Source organism: Tyto alba, unplaced genomic scaffold (assembly GCF_018691265.1).
Source record: "Tyto alba isolate M040663 unplaced genomic scaffold, T.alba_DEE_v4.0 Super-Scaffold_42, whole genome shotgun sequence".
NCBI lineage: Eukaryota > Metazoa > Chordata > Aves > Strigiformes > Tytonidae > Tyto > Tyto alba.
The window spans coordinates 33465418-33482407 of NW_024881318.1; the positions used below are offsets into that span (position 1 = coordinate 33465418).

The following is a 16990-nucleotide window of genomic DNA, read 5'->3' on the forward strand; positions in this document are numbered from 1 at the left end:
TTGGGAGGCGCTTGCAAAATAGAATAGGCATAAGCAGGATTGCAGTGTTTAGTTTTTCCACTCCTTGAAATGTTAACATCATGCCTGTCAAAATATTCTGAAAGTTGTGTGTTTTAAAGTGTGGGGGGGAGGGGGGGAGGAAGAGTGTGCATTTTGAAGCTTGGTTTAAGTCAAGGGGCGTAATATCACAACTTTGCGTGCTCCCACAGCCCACATGCTTTGCTTCAGTGTTTGGAACAACCTCTGTAGATACTTGAGATAAGTCTATTCTCTGATTACACTTTCCAGTTGTTTGGTGGTTTCAAGAATTAAGACCATGATCAATTAAGGCATTAGAAAATATATTTATATGTTCACATCAGTTGCTATAATACAAACATTTCCCAGAGAATAAACCAATGAAATTTTTGAACGTCAGCCAGAGATTTTAAGTCAACTAGCTTACGGGTTCAACCATCTATCTTTCTTAAAAAATAATTAGGTGTTTCTCAAAGATCTTCAGGATCCTTAAAACAGGCTGTAATTGTAGAAGATAGTTCCTGACTTAATTGTGTCTCCAGGATATTCCCAAGTGTGCTCAGTCATGTATCAGCACAGATGTTTTAATATCTGTCTTTTTATGGCTGTTTTATCTCTCATCTGGACACTGATTTGATTCCATGCAGATAAAAATTATTAAAGAAACCAAAAGATAAAAATTCAGAAAAGTGAACTTGCAGTTTTTGAACAAGATCTGTAATGTTGAAATACAGTATTACCAGTCTGTCTTAGTGAAGCCTCATCTCAAGATCCAGGTTTACATTCAGATTCTTCTAAAGTTGTTTCTTACATACTTGTGCATTACTCCTTCCGCATGAGGTTTCCAAGTTGGTATCCCAAGCATGTTTTTGAATACCCTTGAAAACGTGGTTCTTGCAACAGGCTTTTTAAACAAAAAGAAGAATCATGGTTTTGGACAGCAAAAACAAGCAGTAAGAATTCCAAGAGCAAGCAGCATGTTTCACAGTCACAGGCTGTATAAAATCATCATGAAGCATCTACAGCCTTTTCTTCTTTCACACGGTGCATCCACATCCATTCTGATTTGTCTGTGTGCTGTGGTTTGAGCTCAGAGGGCAACGTAGGACCATGGAGCTGCTCATTCCCCCTTCGCCCCAGCACTGGGTAGAAAAAATGAAGCAAAAGGTTTGGGAATCGAAATGAGGAGAGGGAATAAGGATGACTCACTGCTGTAGTTTGAGCTCAGAGCGCAACTGAGCACCACACAGTCAGTCACTTCCCCTTTCCCCCCCAGTGCTGGGAAGGAGAAAATATAAGTAAAGGCTCAGGATTTGGGATCAGGACAGGGAGTGATGATTCATGCATAGTGGTCACACAGAAAAGACAGACTTGTTAGGGGAAGAAATGAACATAAATTTAATATAGACACTAGCAACACTAACACTTAACACATCTTGAAAACACTTTCCCCCACACATTCCTTCTTCTTGGCCTCAGCTCTGCTCCCGATATCTCTACCTTCCCCCCCCTCAGTGGTGCAGGGGGCAGGAAATGGGGAGTACAGTCAGTGCTGCGGCTTCTTCCCTCTTGAGGGGGGTGTGCAACTTCTGGAAATTCTTCCCCCTGCTCCAGCGTGGTCCCCCTCTCACCGGAGACAGACCTCCACAAACTTTCTCCAACTTGAGTACCTCTCACAGGCTGCAGCCCCTCCTGAGCTGCTCTGGCATGGGACACCCCCGCATGCTGCAATCCTCCCAGCACTGAACTACAACAGCGGGGGCTGCTTCTTCCCGCAGAGTCCCGGCCTTCTTCGGACCCAATCACCTGCTGTGGTATTGTCTCCTCCAGAGGCTGTATGTCAGCATCTGTTCCATTGTGGACCTCCATGGGTGGTGGGCGAGTGGCTCTGCCATCTCACCACAGGCTGCAGGGAGGGAGGGAGTCTGCACTAGCGTACTTCCACCTCCTTCTCCTCTATTCCTCAACTGACCTTGGTGTTCACATAGATGTCACAACTGCTCCTCACAACTCCAACTCCTCCTCCCAGGCCCCCTCCCCTTCTTAAATACATTATCGCAGGGGTGCAGCTAATTGGCTCAGCCTTGGTGCAGAGCTGGGTCCAACTTGGAGCTGGGGGAGCATCAAGAAGCTTCTCACAGGGACCACCCCTATAGCCCCCTCCCCTGCTACCCCAAAACCCCACCACTCATTCAAACACAGAACACTGTGGAATAAATTTGTTACGGAAGTACCAGAAGCAGTGCTAGTATACCTGCACATAGGGTCAGTCCTTGATGTGGCACTTTTCTGGTACTGGCTTCCTGCTCAAGAAGAGCTATGGTGAATTCAGCAGTGTTTATTTCTTAGCAGACTTGAAAGAAATAAGAGCTGTGGTAAATAAAACAGGGAGTTTAGAAATGGGATGTCTCTGATTTTACATGAAGATTCACAAAGTGTGACAGTGTCTGCTTATCTGACCTAGCCAAAACAAGAGTCCTGTAGTGTCTGTAGTAAAGTCATCAATGAAATAAAAAAATAATAATAAAAAAATTTTATTCATGCATTTGTTAATAGCACATTTATCTGACTCTTTTCATATCTAAAAAAAATATTTTGGCTCTGTGAGACAGTAGATCTGGCCTTTGTATTAAGGTAATTGTAGTGAAGACTGCAACAATAGAATGCTGTCTACTGCCTTGCTCAGGACTGCTCTTCTTGCCTCAGTGAGCCTCCTTTGACAAGACATCTGAAGGTGCAAAGCAGTAGGAAAATGGAGTGTAACCATAGCCATAACCTGACTGTTCCTACTACCAAGGCAGCAGGAGAATAACTATCACAAAAGTCAGGTAAAACTGTATCATTTTGTTTTCACTTGTGAGTGGTACTGAAGGTAATTTCTCAGTTTCTGAAGACAGCTACATGCACCTTTTCTAGCTTGTATTTTCTAGTTTACGTTATTTATGAGGAAGCAGGCAGTTCTGCTGTCACTGTAAATGGATTGATGACCATGCCCTTCAGCTGGTGACCCTCTCTGGAGAGAGCACCGCTTTTGCACAGCCTTTCAGCTCATTATCTCCCTCTACACTTCCTACAGAATGGAAAACTTTTTTTTTTTTCATCTTTCTTGTCATCCACAATGCACACCTGTGACTTACAGACACAGCCAAAGCCATTTGTGTCTCTGCTGTTCCAGCCACAGTGTGCCAAAGATGTCTTCCCTGTATCGCTTTTTAGGCAGTGCAGGAAAGATGGTTTTAAGTTAGTCAGCACACTGGGTATACTTTGCCCTAAGTATATCCCACCCTTTCATAATGCAAAAAAAAAAAAAAAAATTCTTTTTTTTTTTTTTTTTTTTAACCATGAGCTAATAAGTATCCATAACTCAATTTTGCTGCCCAAAAAGATTCCCAAAGATCCAGATCTAACAACAGCCTGGGACAGGTCGCTCCTGAGTGATAAGCAACAGAGAGGCCAGTTACTCCTGCTGCCATGCTAGAGTTGGAAAGGGTGGTAACAGCACGTAATGTTTTTATGAGTGACCATCCATTTCCTGAACTACACCTTAGCCAAGGAGGCCCCCACTGTCTACTCTGTATTTTTTGCTTATAGCTGCCTGTAAGCTTCTTGCATCATGATTTTTAACTTTCTGAGTGACTTAGAATTCAGTGCAATATTTGTTAAAAGTCAACCGAGTTGGAAAAGATGATAAGATGCAATTGTAGAGAAATGGTGACTTCTCAGTAGCAGTTAGAGCATGTTACTCTAGAATATCTGGTTACACTGAGAATCACCACCTAATTTGCAGCTTCCTTGTTTAATTTCCTTACTTAGACTGTGTGAGAGAAGACTCAACTTCTGGTCATTTTCCAAAGTAGAAGTGACACAGTGACAGTAATTTAGCCACCTATTCAGAGAAACAGAGCAAGCTTCCTGCGCTTCTTGAGCACTTGCTGATGTTTCTAGTTAAATATATCCACTAAGCGTTTCATCCACGTGACAACTTAAGTGAATTATATTTCCCTTTTCTTGGCTCAAAACACTCAGCTGCAGAGGCATTTGTTCTTATTTCTCAGCTCACTATTTCCAGGGCAGATGGAGTGTGGCAAAGAACAAGATTATTAATGCACATGTCCTGGTATCAGTGTTCCTGGGAGAATTTTTGAGATTCTCTGAAATCCAGCATTATAGTTGAATGTTGTGAGTGAAGGCTGGCCTTTTTCTCTTGTATTGTTTTCCATATAAAGACCATGAGTGCTCTTTGATCTACAGGTTTGCCAGACCAAGCCCTGCATTCCTAACAGATCTAGAGAAGGCAATGGTCACTTCTGATTCTTCAGAAATTCCACATGAATTTTAGCAAAACTGGAACCATGTTCCTGCTTTCAGTATGCATTTACTATTTCTCTCATATATTAGCAAAGGAAAAGTTGTTCTGCTGGGATTTTGGGTGTTGGTGATTTCATTTAAAGAAAGTACAATTTTCAGTTCTGTGCTATTTCCTGAACTCACGTGTGTTTCATATTCTGTGGTACCATCCTCTTTTATTACTGCTTTTATGAGTGTTATACTGGATTAATGTATATTTGGAGATCTCTGTCACGCTAGCTGTAGCACCTCAGCACAGAAATCCACCCAAAAACTAAAAACAAGTTTCTGCTTCCCCCTCTACCACTGAAGAAATGTGTTAGTGATGAAGCGTTAGACTAAAGATTGCGTGGCATTTCTTCACAGACACTGAAAAATGTTTATTGTAGACCAAATTCAAATGAAAGGCAGTGATTTGCAGTAAAAGCTGAACACTGGCTGTTGTTCAGAGGCCATTAAACATAAGAATTATTATTGTAAGTTCCAGTGCTATTGAACAATGCCTTGTTCACAGCTGTTTTGAACCATGATCCACAAGATACCTGACTACTAACTGACCAGTTAGCTAAGGGACATCTAAACCCTCCTGTAAATTAGGCTGAAGTCTCAGCAAAATCACGCTGAACTCTCAGTTCAGTGTTGCAAGACGGCTTGTCTGACAACTGGCCAGCTTAGGGAGGGGCAGCCACTTTGAGACAGCCATTTTTATACTTCCCACTCCTTTGTCTTTAGTTTTCTTCACTTTATGTTAGTTTCTTTTTCTTCTGTAAATATGTGCATCTGAATATCACTAAAATCAGCGTGGGTCAAACCTGATGAGCTGAACCTGAACAATTAATGTCAGGTACTTGATACCCTCTTGGGTGCTTCAAGCAAGAAATTTATTTTTCTGCCTGATGTCTTCTGCTGAACTCCTGTTCTCCATTCTACTGACTTCAGCTGCATCTTGACAGTGTATCTTTTCAGTTTTAGCTATCAACTTGATCACTGCAGAGTTGTAAATATGTGTGTTGTCTAATCAAGAAGAGTGAAAACCTGTATGCCTCATGCCAAGGCTTAAGGAAGAATAAAATGCATGCTGTCTGAAGACTTGTTTTCCAACCTCTAAATGCCTTTTTTTTTTTTCTTTTTTTTTTTTTTTGATCTTGAAGAAAAAGCACAACTTGTAGAAACATAGCTAACCAAATTAACACAAATTCAATTGTGTTTCACTGCACTTAGATCCAGGTACATCAAGATTCCTTTTGGATGTCATAGTTGTGATAAGTATTATAAAGAATGGTATCACAAAGACTTATGTGGGTCTAGTGCACACAATATGCACTAAATCACTACCTCTGTTAGCAAACACTATAGTAATAGTAACCACATTGAATTCCTATACTATTCCTAAGGACAGAATATTCTAATCATCAATTCAGATGAGACAACTCATATAGATAAACATTCTAAATGAAAGTCATGACTACTGAAAATGCAATTTATCATTAAGTGCTATGTATATGTGATTGTTTACAAAACTTGAAATGCATGTCTCTGGGGTGAAGGTAAGAGAAAGTAACCATATGCATTTTTTGAAAAATAAGCTGGTAAAAGCATTTCTTACTGCTGTAATTTCTTGAAGATGAACCTTCTAGATGACCATGGAGATCTAACAAAGTATGAAAATTTATAGCTCCTTAATATGATATTCAGTGTCTGTCTTGTGCTTTTTAGGTCTATGGGATGCAAGACTGTCATTTTTCAACAGCATTAATATAGTCTCTTTAACTACAAATGATGAAATGCTATATTTCACAATGTGGTCAGATCTGTTCAAGAGTTGTAGTTTTACAATGTAAATCATCACTGTTTCCTCCAGCGCCCCCACAGTTCTGCTTTAGTTTCCCTACATTCTCTAGCATTCATTAATTTTGCCTTTATAAAATACTGAAACAAAACAGCAGCATTTATATCAAAGAAATGTTTTCATTAACATGTTGTTTCAAAAATACTTTACAAATATATTCTCATGTTTATGCCCAGAAAGACCTGTAAGGTGAAAACGGTACATTGTAGTCCTTGACAGTAGGCTCCTGTATACTTCAAAATTGCTGATTCTTCAAAGCAGGAAAAAAGAAAACGTTAAATGGTAAGGAAACTAAGACAGTCAGAGGACGTTATTTCAAACTGCAAATGGTATGGTATCTGATGTCATTCTTGTCTTTGGTTTTAGCATACAATCTGGAATAAAGTGAATTCCTGAAGTACAGAGAAATGCAAATACCCATCCTGGATCATCCAAATCACTTCAAAGTAGCAATCACTATGAAATAATCTTTGTACTCATTAGTGTGTGACAAAACAATCTTTTCTATACATATTGAAGGTGCAGTTATTAGATACGTACACCTTTTGCTCTGGAATTAAAGATATACAGCCTGACCCTGCTGCTGTTGTTTTTCCTCCCCTTTATTTACTCTCTTCCTTAAAAAGAATTGAAGCTGCCACATGAAATTTACAATGTATGGTTCTTCCTTATAGAAGATACTTTTTAGAAGAGGTTTGAGACTGAAATGTGAGATCCAGACAGACAAGTGGGCCAACAGGAGACATTACAAATCTATAAGCTGAATTCAGATTCAAATTTCATATGCTCCTTTCATAATTGCAGAGGAAAACCTGCCAAACTCTAGAAAACTGTGCTACAACTACCTGGTATTTGGATTTGGACATTTCTGGGTTTGTTTCCTTCCCTCATATAAGCATAAAACCACCTACTACTGTACAGACTAAATTTAGGCAGGATAGATACCCAACCATCAGACTGCATCAGAAATCTCATTACACATCTTGTACAGGTTAGAATGATAATTTCTGTTACCATTCTGAGGCAGCAATCCATATTAAATACTATCTTTAAAAATATATATCATGTTCATTTTTATACTAGAATTGACTCACATACTATATTAAGTGCTATTGGAAATAAGAAGGCAGTAATTTTCTGACAGTAACTTCAATGGTTTCATGGCCTAAGCCATAGAAGTTCATGTTACCATCACAAGTTTCACAATTTTGAGGACTACTTTCCATAATCTCATAAACTAACTTTAAATAGCTGCAAATGGCTATTGACTTGGAAGAAAACCTCTGAAACTACAGCTGTTTCTTAATTATGGTCAGCAGGGGTCCACAGCTGGTCTTCTGATCAAATGCAGCACGTAACTTCCTGAGAGAAAGGTCAGTATTCATTGGTCTTTTCATTCAAACTAGCCTTCCAACAGTGCATGGAAGGCTAAAGGCTGATTGCATCTTGCTAGAGATATAACTACAGTTATGTTTTTGGTAGTAAAATGATATATACATTTCTGATTTGACTACAGCTCATTAATTCAGCCTAAGGCATATACTTTGAACAACAGAAATACTTCTATAAAAGTCACTATGTGCTCTTCGTGAACAACATTGTCTGGAAGGACATCTCATTAAAATCTGCAGTGTAACTCTATATTCCTCCTGGAATGCACTGATGATAACTTCCTTCTCCAAGTGATCAAGGAGCCAACAAGGAGAGGTGCTATGCTGGACCTTGTTCTCACCAACAAGTAGGGGCTGGTGGGGAGTGTGAAGCTCAAGGGCAGCCTTGGCTGCAGTGACCATGAAATGGTGGAGTTCAATATCCATAGGGCAGTGAGGAGAGCACACAGCCAGCTCACTATCCTGGACTTCAGGAGAGCAGACTTTGGCTTCTTCAGGGATCTTCTTGGCAGAAGAGCATGGGATAAAGCTCTGGAGGGAAGAGGGGCCCCAGAAAGCTGGTTAGTATTCAAGGTTCACTTCCTCCAAGCTCAGAAGCAACACATCCTGGCAAAGATGAAATCAGGTAAGAACACCAGGAAGCCTGCATGGGTGAACAAGGAGCTCCAGGACAAACTCAATCACAAAAAGGAAGCCTACAGAGGATGAAAGCAAGGACAGGTAGCCTGGGAAGAATACAGAGAAGTTGTTCAGAAGCGATCAGGTTAGGAAGGCCAAAGCCCTGATAGAATTAAATTTGGCCAGGGACATGAAAGGCAACAAGAAAAGCTTCTATAGGTACACTGGTGATAAAAGACTAGGGAAAATGTAGGCCCTCTCCAGAAGGAAACGGGAGACCTGGTTACCAGGGATATGGAGAAGGCTGAGATACTCAACAACTTTTTTGCCTCAGTCTTCACCAACAAGGGCTCCAGCCACACTGCCCAAGACCTAGAAGGCAAAGGTGGAGACTGGGAGAATGAAGAACTGCCCACTGTAGGAGAAGATCAGGTTTGAGACCATCTAAGGAACATGAAGGTACACAAGACCATTTGGCCTAATGAGACACATCCAAAGGTCCCGAGAGAACTGGTGGATGAAGTGGCTAAGCCACTCTCCATCATATTTGAGAAGTTGTTGCGGTTTGGTGAAGTTCTCTCTGACTAGAAAAGGGGAAACATAACCCCCTTTTTAAAAAGGGAATAAAAGAAGACCCAGGGAACTACAGGCCAGTCAGTCTCACTTCTGTGCCTGGCAAGATCATGGAGTGGATCCCCCTGGAAACTATGCTAGGGCACATGGGAAATGAGGAGGTGATTGGTGACAGCCAACATGGCTTCACTAAGGACAAATCGTGCCTGACAAATTTGGTGGCCTTCCACAACGGGGTTACAGCACTGGTGGCTAAGAGAAGAACAACTGATGTAACCTACCTGAACTTGTGTAAAACATTTGACATTGTCCTGCACAACATCTTGTGTCCAAAACAGAGAGACATGGACCTGATGGATGGACCACTTGGTGGATAAGGAATTGGCTGGGTGGTCACACTCAAAAGGGTTGCAGTGAACAGCTTGATGTCCAAGTAGAGACCAGTGACAAGTGGAGTTCCTCAGGGATTGGTGTTGGGACTGGAGCGGTCTAACATCTGTGTCAGCAACACTGACAGTGGGATTGAGGGCACCCTCAGCAAGTTTGACAATGACACCAAGCTGTGTGGTGTGGTCAACATGCTGGAGGGAAGGGATGCCATCCAGAGGGACCTTGGCAGGCTGGAGAGGTGGGACTGTGCAAACCTTATGAAGTTCAACAAGGCCAAGTGCAAGGTCCTGCACATGGGTCGAGGCAATCCCAAGCACAAATACAGGCTGGGTGATGGAGTGAATTGAGAGCAGATCTGCAGAGAAGGACTGGGGACTATTAGTGGATGGAAAATTGACTACGAGCTGGCCATGTGCACTCACAGCCCCAAAAGCCAACCTTGTCCTGGGCTATATCAAGAGCAGTGGGGCCAGCAGATCAAGGGAGATGATTCTCCCCCTCTACTCCACTCTTGTGAAACCCCACCTGGAGTACTGTGTTCAGCTATGGGGCCCCCAGCATAAAAAGGACATAGACTCATTGGAGCAAGTCCAGAGGAGAGCCATGAAGATGATCATGGGGCTGGGGCACCTCCCCTACAAGGGCAGGCTGAGAGAGTTGTGGTTGTTCATCCTGGAGAAGAGAAGGCTCTGGGGAGAACTTATAGTGGCCTTCTAGTAGTTAAGGAAAGGTGGGGAGAGACTTGTGATAGATGAGGTATAATGGTTTTAAACTGAAAGAGGGTAGATATAGATTAGATATAGGGAACAAATTCTTTACTGTGGAGGTGGTGAGGCACTGGCACAGGTTGCCCAGAGCAGCTGTGGCTGCCCCCTCCCTGGAAGGGTTCAAGGCCAGGTTGGATGGGGCTGGGAGTACCCTGGGCTGGGGGAAGGTGTCCCTGCCTGTGGCAGGTGGATTAGAACTAGATGGTCTTTAAGGTCCCTTCCAACCCAAACCATTCTATGATTTACTAGGTACACAAGCCAAAACCACATCTTTGTATAGATTGGACCATCAATGCTACAGAAAAAGTGAAAGTCACACATGTTGCCATAAAATTTTATATCACAGTATGCTGGGAGTAATTTACAAATGTGTCCTGTTATACTTCTGTAGGCATAGAAAAAACTCAAAACATTTACAAAGTATGTACAAGATGACTTTAGGCTCATGTCTCAAAATGAACCAAATTAATGAGTCCATTGAGAGAAAATTGAAGTATTTAACACACTGCCCTGTTGAGCTAGAAGATCAGCACCAAACACTGAAATATGTGGAAATAAGTGCTGAATGTTTAAAGCACGGACACTACATAGTGCTCAAAAATCTTTTGATGTATTAGAGTTATATAAACATGAGGTAGGTTTTGCTCAATAATATATAATACTGGTAAGAATATTATCAAAAAAAAAAAAAAAAAAGACCAGTGAACCAATGTGAGCTTACTCTAGAACAGAAATAAACACAGAGAGGTAGTTCTTGTTCTGTACTAGATGAATTTTCTGGAATAAAATTGAGTCTGCTCCAGCTGAAGTCTGTAAATGTGAGAGCAGGCTAAATTTCAATTAAACAAAAAAAGGGATGGAATTACAATGTTCTCTTGTGACTTGCATACAGTTACAGATACGTACAGTCAGAAATTAATTTTACACAAGCACCAATAGGCCTACTAAGTACTGAACTGTTTTCAGTCTCACTGGTTAGTCAGCTTGGTGAGAATCTCACTTCTGTTTTCAGATGCCATATTACGGTATATTGTATGCACACCTAAAGATGGATGAAAGAATAAAATAGTTATAATAAGATATACAAATCTCTGATGGCTTATAGCACTAGCTGAACTAAGCAAATTTAATAAATTATAATACAGCTTTTATTTTACTCTGGAGTGAAAACTATTGGCAGCTTTTTGATATATAAGGACTTTTATGATTAAAAGTGTTGTATGCACAATACTCAGCCAGTGTATGTCAGAGAAGTCTCATTAGAATAAAGTTAGAAAATCAGCCCCCTATGCTGTTACTGGATTTATTAGATGCAGTGTGATTTCAAATTTGAATTCTAAGTCTTTTCATCAAGGCTTGCAGCTGTGTAAGCAAGTGTAAAATGCTACCAAATCCACTGTAGCTTATTTTACAAAGACAGAGGCTTACTTTTGCTCTTACGTATAGAAGCTTAGGACATTGCCTTCACAGAAAGGAAAGGCTTCCCAGTCCAGTCTTTTTTGTTATAGAATTAATATGGAGTTGTTCTAAATGACTGAAAACTGCCCAGAATTGCCCCTACCCTAGTATTCATCCCTGTGGTACAGAGATAAATATTTGTATGAGGGACACCATGAAACAGTGATATAGAAGAGAGCTGGGCTGTATGTGTTGTCATAATGTTCCACCATGCACAGTAATTTACATATCCTAATTTAAAACCTGAATTATATTTTTTTAAAAAACCTTACAAAATCTTTGAAGGTTACCTCATAAATAAGCATTTTTTCTAGTCTTTCAGAGTTCTGGTAATTGATATAGAAGGGCAGGGGCAGAATGGAGAGTGATCAATAAATAAAAAAAACTAAACGGAGCACCACAGGGAAAACCTGTTAAATAAAGTTAGTGTGTTGTGGCAGGATTTCACAACCAAGCACTCACTAAGAATCAGTGTATAAGAGAACAGCAGTCTAAATTATTGAACTCAATACGGTTAATTGGCTAGCAACCATGAAGTCACACGGTGGCTTTTTTACATTCAATTTTCAAAATAGAATACCACTCAATATAACTTAAAGTAGTGCTATATGTAAAACACAACTTGACATTTCCCCCTTGCTTTCTTGCAAATGAGTGATAGTATTCTGAAAGTGATTTCTACATTTTATGTAAGTTAAAATCTCTTAACAAAAGCTTCTTTTGCTTCTAAATGAATCGACTTGTACCATCTTTGACAAGTCATTCACACTTACACAGTGGGTGCTGAGAGTAAGTAGGGAGATTTTAGAAGACCAGTAAAGTTACTCAATCATCTTCACAAAAAGCTTTTAGATTTGAAACTGGTATGAGCCAAACCAAAAACATAAGCAAGCTAGACACTGTCCATGTCACAGGTCAAATCTGAGGAATTAATCTTTTCCAGTGCATGATTTTATTTATAGTTATTGCAAGTCTTCTATGAATAGTCTTTATTACAAAGGCATTTTTATTAATTTAATCAAAAGGGCCCCACTCCAAAGCCAAAATGACTGATGTGCTGCATATTTGATGTGCAGATGAAAACGAATTTTCATCAGACACAATGGATATTTTGTTTTACAGGATTACTGTGTAATTATCATATAGGTCTGAGTCAAAAAAATTGGAAATGGGAAAGACATAATGAACAAGGTACACATTTTCCATGTGTACCTCTGGAAAAAAAAAAAAAAAATCAATTCCATCCGCTGTATTTGCCTATTTTTATGCCAAATACAGCATAAGAATGGGAACAAAACACAGCCAGCCTGTTTTTATCAGAAAATATTTTTTCAAAAATCTTTTCCTTTGGAAGAATTGATGGCTCTTTCCTCCTGCTTGTTTTGATCTGTAATTGACAGCTTTTCCCAATGCTTAATGAAGGTCTCTGCTTCATAAAATAAACTGTAAGAGGTCAGAAACTTTTTCTTCCACAGTAGGTGTGCTCTGCTTCCTGTCATACTAGATGTTACCACTCTACAATGGTGTGTTTTAGTCAAAAACATTTCTTACCTAAAAAATGGATTCTTTAAATCAAGAATGTTACCAGATCTAAATCCTGTCTGGTCCACCACTGCCACAATCTGAATATCATAACTTCGTCTGTATCAGAAAGAAGTATAAAAAAGAGGTAATGGAACTAGAACAATTTTAACATCTTGTGTGAAAAAATACCAGCTTAGTTACTGTCTGAAAAATAATGACTTAGTGTAACAAGCAAAGGAAATTTATTTGCAGTGGTATCAGTGCAAAGGCATGATTATTTAATCATCTCTAAAGAAGTAAAATTTACAAGATGCTTAAGTGATTTTAAGAGTTCACATCTGAAAAATGTCATAATTTGCACTGACAGTGCTCAATAGTGAAAGGTCTTTCCTTCCCCTCTCTGGTGGAAATACTATAAGTTTCAACATTAGCAAGTACAATCAGGGTATTATTTCATGATCAAAAGTACCTAACTGGCCAAACAGCATTAGGGTCACTCGTCATAATCCTGGATTTCCCCAGGAAGGATATTTTTCACAGGACCTTTTGCAAGAAACTGAGCTTATACAGAAAAGTAAAGAGGACCAACTGAGCAACTGAGAACATACCAAAACAGTGGAACTGACAAAAGCTGGTCCTCCCGCACAGAGCAGCATCTGCAGAGTTACATAGAGGTACTACATTGATCCCAAAAGCAGATTAGCTTAGCGGCGGGGCTTGCTAGCTCAGTGCTAACACATGGTTAAAATGCTTCTCATTCCCAGTCTGGCAAGGTCACTAGCTCAGGTATCTCTGAGTCATGCTCCATTGTAGATATGTCTTACGTACTGACATATTTACAGCAGTGGCCTACAGTGTTTCTTTTATATATTAAAATATGAATACATTTTACATTAGAAAGAGACAGATCAATATCTGTATTATTTATTTTCTCCATGGAGAGTTTCTAAGCAGAACGTCTAGAAATTTGACAAGTCCCAAGTTAAGTATTTGTTGCTGATGTGATTAAAGAGCCCTACAAGTCTTACTGACAGCTTTGATATCACTAGAATCACCTGACTGGTTAGCATGTGTCCCCCTGCCCCTCAAAAAATAATTCACCTTCCTACACCAAGGAGACTTTGTTTTCTGTTTAAACTACACATACACGTAAGCAAACCAGGTTGCAACTTGCGTGACCCAGTCACTGGAGGATTGTTTTCAAAGCAAATTGCAGGAGTAGAGTTACTGAATATTTGACTGACAGCAGGAATCGCAAAGAAGTCTGGTGAGGAAATATGTCCTTCCAAAAGAAGCCATCTTCATTAGCCTCAGTGGAAGGACAAACAACACATGAAAAACACTGTTCTTAAACAGGGGAGCACATGCATAAGGAATTTTTTTCAGAATCAAAAATGTAATGGATTTGGGATCAACCCCACTTCTCCTTGTCTCTGAACAGGACTTGCTGAGAGGCTTCAGGCAAACATCTAGGCTGCTACTGAAGACATGGCCAGAGGTTACACTACCAGAACAAGGTGTGGAAAATTACTAGATATGACCTGTGAAAACTGCTGTGTGTGAAAGCAGAGTGGAAAGCCAACAAAAGCTGCAAGTAACACTGTGAGGGAAAGCAGGATGTGACAGGTGGTTAAGGAGAAGGCAGGTGGGAAGGAACATCACTGGTACCTGGAGTGGAACATGGAAACCTTTTGGTGAGCACAGTTTCACAAAGTCAACACTGCTTGCGTAACTGTACCAGTGACACCATGTAAATTGGTAATGGTACCAGAAATAACACATGTAGGTACAAGCATACCCATAACTATCTGGTGTCTTTTGGGTACCTCCGACAAGAGCAGCCACACTACAAAAGCTGCTTGGGAAGCTTTTACACTTACCGAACATTGGCAACAAGTAGGACTTTCCCTGAGAGAGTTTGTCCTTCTTTAGCAAAGAGGGGTGTCTGAAAAAGGCAGCGTACTTGATACCAGTGAGTGAGAGGTTCTGTCGGTGCAGTGGACAACCAAACAATTTCTCTGAAACAAATGAGAAAAAAAACTATCTAGAGTTTCTCTCCTGTCTTCTGCTTTCAGAAACAAACCAAACTGTTAAAACTTATGTATGTGAGGCCTCAACAGCTTCTAATAGCCTTTAAACTGCCTTACTTAAAGTAAACTGGGAGAGTCATTCTACCCTATGCTGGAAAATCAATACGTTATGCCTCATTCTCTTTCTTAATCTATACTGTGCCCGTTACTACCAAATCTGTATGCCAAAGCCAATTACGGAGATTCGAAAAAGAGACTCTTCAGACACCCATTTTCTCTTCTTTCGACACTGCCAGGACAGAAAACACTAATTTAGCTCTTCTTACCACTAAGACAATTTCAACAGCTTGCAGGAAATTTAAGTTTGTCCTGAATGTGGTAATGTGCTTCTTCGGAATGGTAGTTTTAATCTTTATACAACACTTCACAAGAAGGTCCTATACCTAGTTTTCAGTTGCAAGTGATATTTCAATAATGTATTGAAAGGGACTATAGGTGCAAAGAAAGCATTAACATAATACCACAAGCCTGATCCACTGAGATTTCAAGTGCCAACACAAAGAATTTCCAGAACTGTAGAAACATGAAAGAGCTGCTGATTAAGCAATTGCCTACTCCAAAATGGAGGCCTTCTTGGCAGAGGATTTCAGTCAGTTCCTACAAGTCTGCAATTTTCTCTCCTGTGTTAACTGATATGGAGTTTCTGGTTCCTTTTATAAGATTAAAAATTTTACTATCAGCTGCTAAATTAAATACAAATGCATATACATCCATTTTCTTTTAATGGATATAATATTCTGATTTCTTGACAATCCTCATTTCAAAGGCTGATAAAAGGCATTTATCAACACAAATAAACAGAAATGCATTTTAAAATTTATTAAAAAAAAATCACATCTAAAACTAGATCAATTTAACTGGGAAATCTGCAGATCTTATTTAAGAGCTACATATAGATATCTGAAATCTAGGTATTAACTACCTGATCAAGTTTATCTGATTTTCACCTACTTAGTATACTAGATGAATGTCCTCATTTTGGAATAAATGTCTGGTGCTGCAGTGAAAATTCTTCCCAAGACTGGTAAAATTTTCTTCATTTCCATTTTGTTAGCTGGAATTTGTAACGTGCTGTCCTTTATGAGACCAGCCCAAATGGGAAAATCCAGCTTATGTTCAAATGCTGCTGCTTTACTTACAGTGTAAGATAGAAAGGTATATAATATTACAAAGAATCAATATTATGTGCAACAGTGCATTTTGACCCTCAACAAGTCTTGGATATGGTCTACCATAGATAATGTGCATCCCAATCAATGGGAAGCAAGATCACCACCATCTAAGGCACGCTGCTAGCTAGGTTATCACACTTCTTGCTACCTCTAGAAGGTACAATTTCTTTAATATGAAGAAATTGCATTACAAACAAGGTCAGCACCAGATAAAGGTCTAATTCTGCCACATTTCGCAGGAAAGATGAAATTTTTTCCCCTGTAGTTAGTATTTCACAGGAAGAAGGAAAAAGTACTTACTGTGATCCTACAAATGCCACATCAAACCAGAAGGCCAGGCCATGGATTAGTCCAGACTGCATAATTTGGAAAATAAAAGGGATTTCCACTCTGCAGGAGAAAACACAATACACTGCCAAAGTAATTTCCAAAAAGTACTGGAAATTCTACCAGAAACCTACCCTGTACTAATTTATGTATTTCCATTCTTATTCATTAGTTTATGTCTCAATTTTCCATATATATACAAGGGATATGCTCTTTTTCTTTGTGACAATAAAATTAACCGATGGCACTGATTTAGGTGTTAGTTTTTTGTCTGCCTTATTTGATAGAATTAAATATGCCACTACACAAGTATTAATGCATCATTTGTGGCAACACAGCAGACTTATAAATAAAGGGGTTCAGTATTTTCAGTGGAAAATTTCCCATTCCCAGTGAAGTACCTGGATTTAGTTTAAATACTATTTTGAACAGGAAAATGTTCCACTATAAATATGACAAGCAGAAT

General features: G+C 39.6%; 1 protein-coding gene across 2 annotated transcripts in view; it reads right to left on the bottom strand.

Moving 5' to 3' along the window:
• Positions 1–910: 910 nt before the first annotated feature.
• The window catches only part of LOC104360434 (histone-arginine methyltransferase CARM1), a 77721-nt gene continuing 61641 nt past the window's right edge, over positions 911–16990 (bottom strand). Inside the window, exons 10-13 of one of the 2 annotated variants that reach the window (XR_004406648.2) lie at positions 16498–16587; positions 14816–14953; positions 2273–2388; positions 911–1160 (exon numbers count right to left, since the gene is read on the bottom strand). Coding sequence is in view for 1 of the 2 variants with exons in the window: in XM_032989736.2 (XP_032845627.2) it covers positions 10974–10995; positions 12963–13052; positions 14816–14953; positions 16498–16587 (340 nt within the window). In the remaining variant the exon portion in view is untranslated. Of the gene's footprint in view, positions 1161–2272; positions 2389–10661; positions 10996–12962; positions 13053–14815; positions 14954–16497; positions 16588–16990 lie in introns of those variants that run through there. The other variant, XM_032989736.2, reaches the window with a different exon arrangement.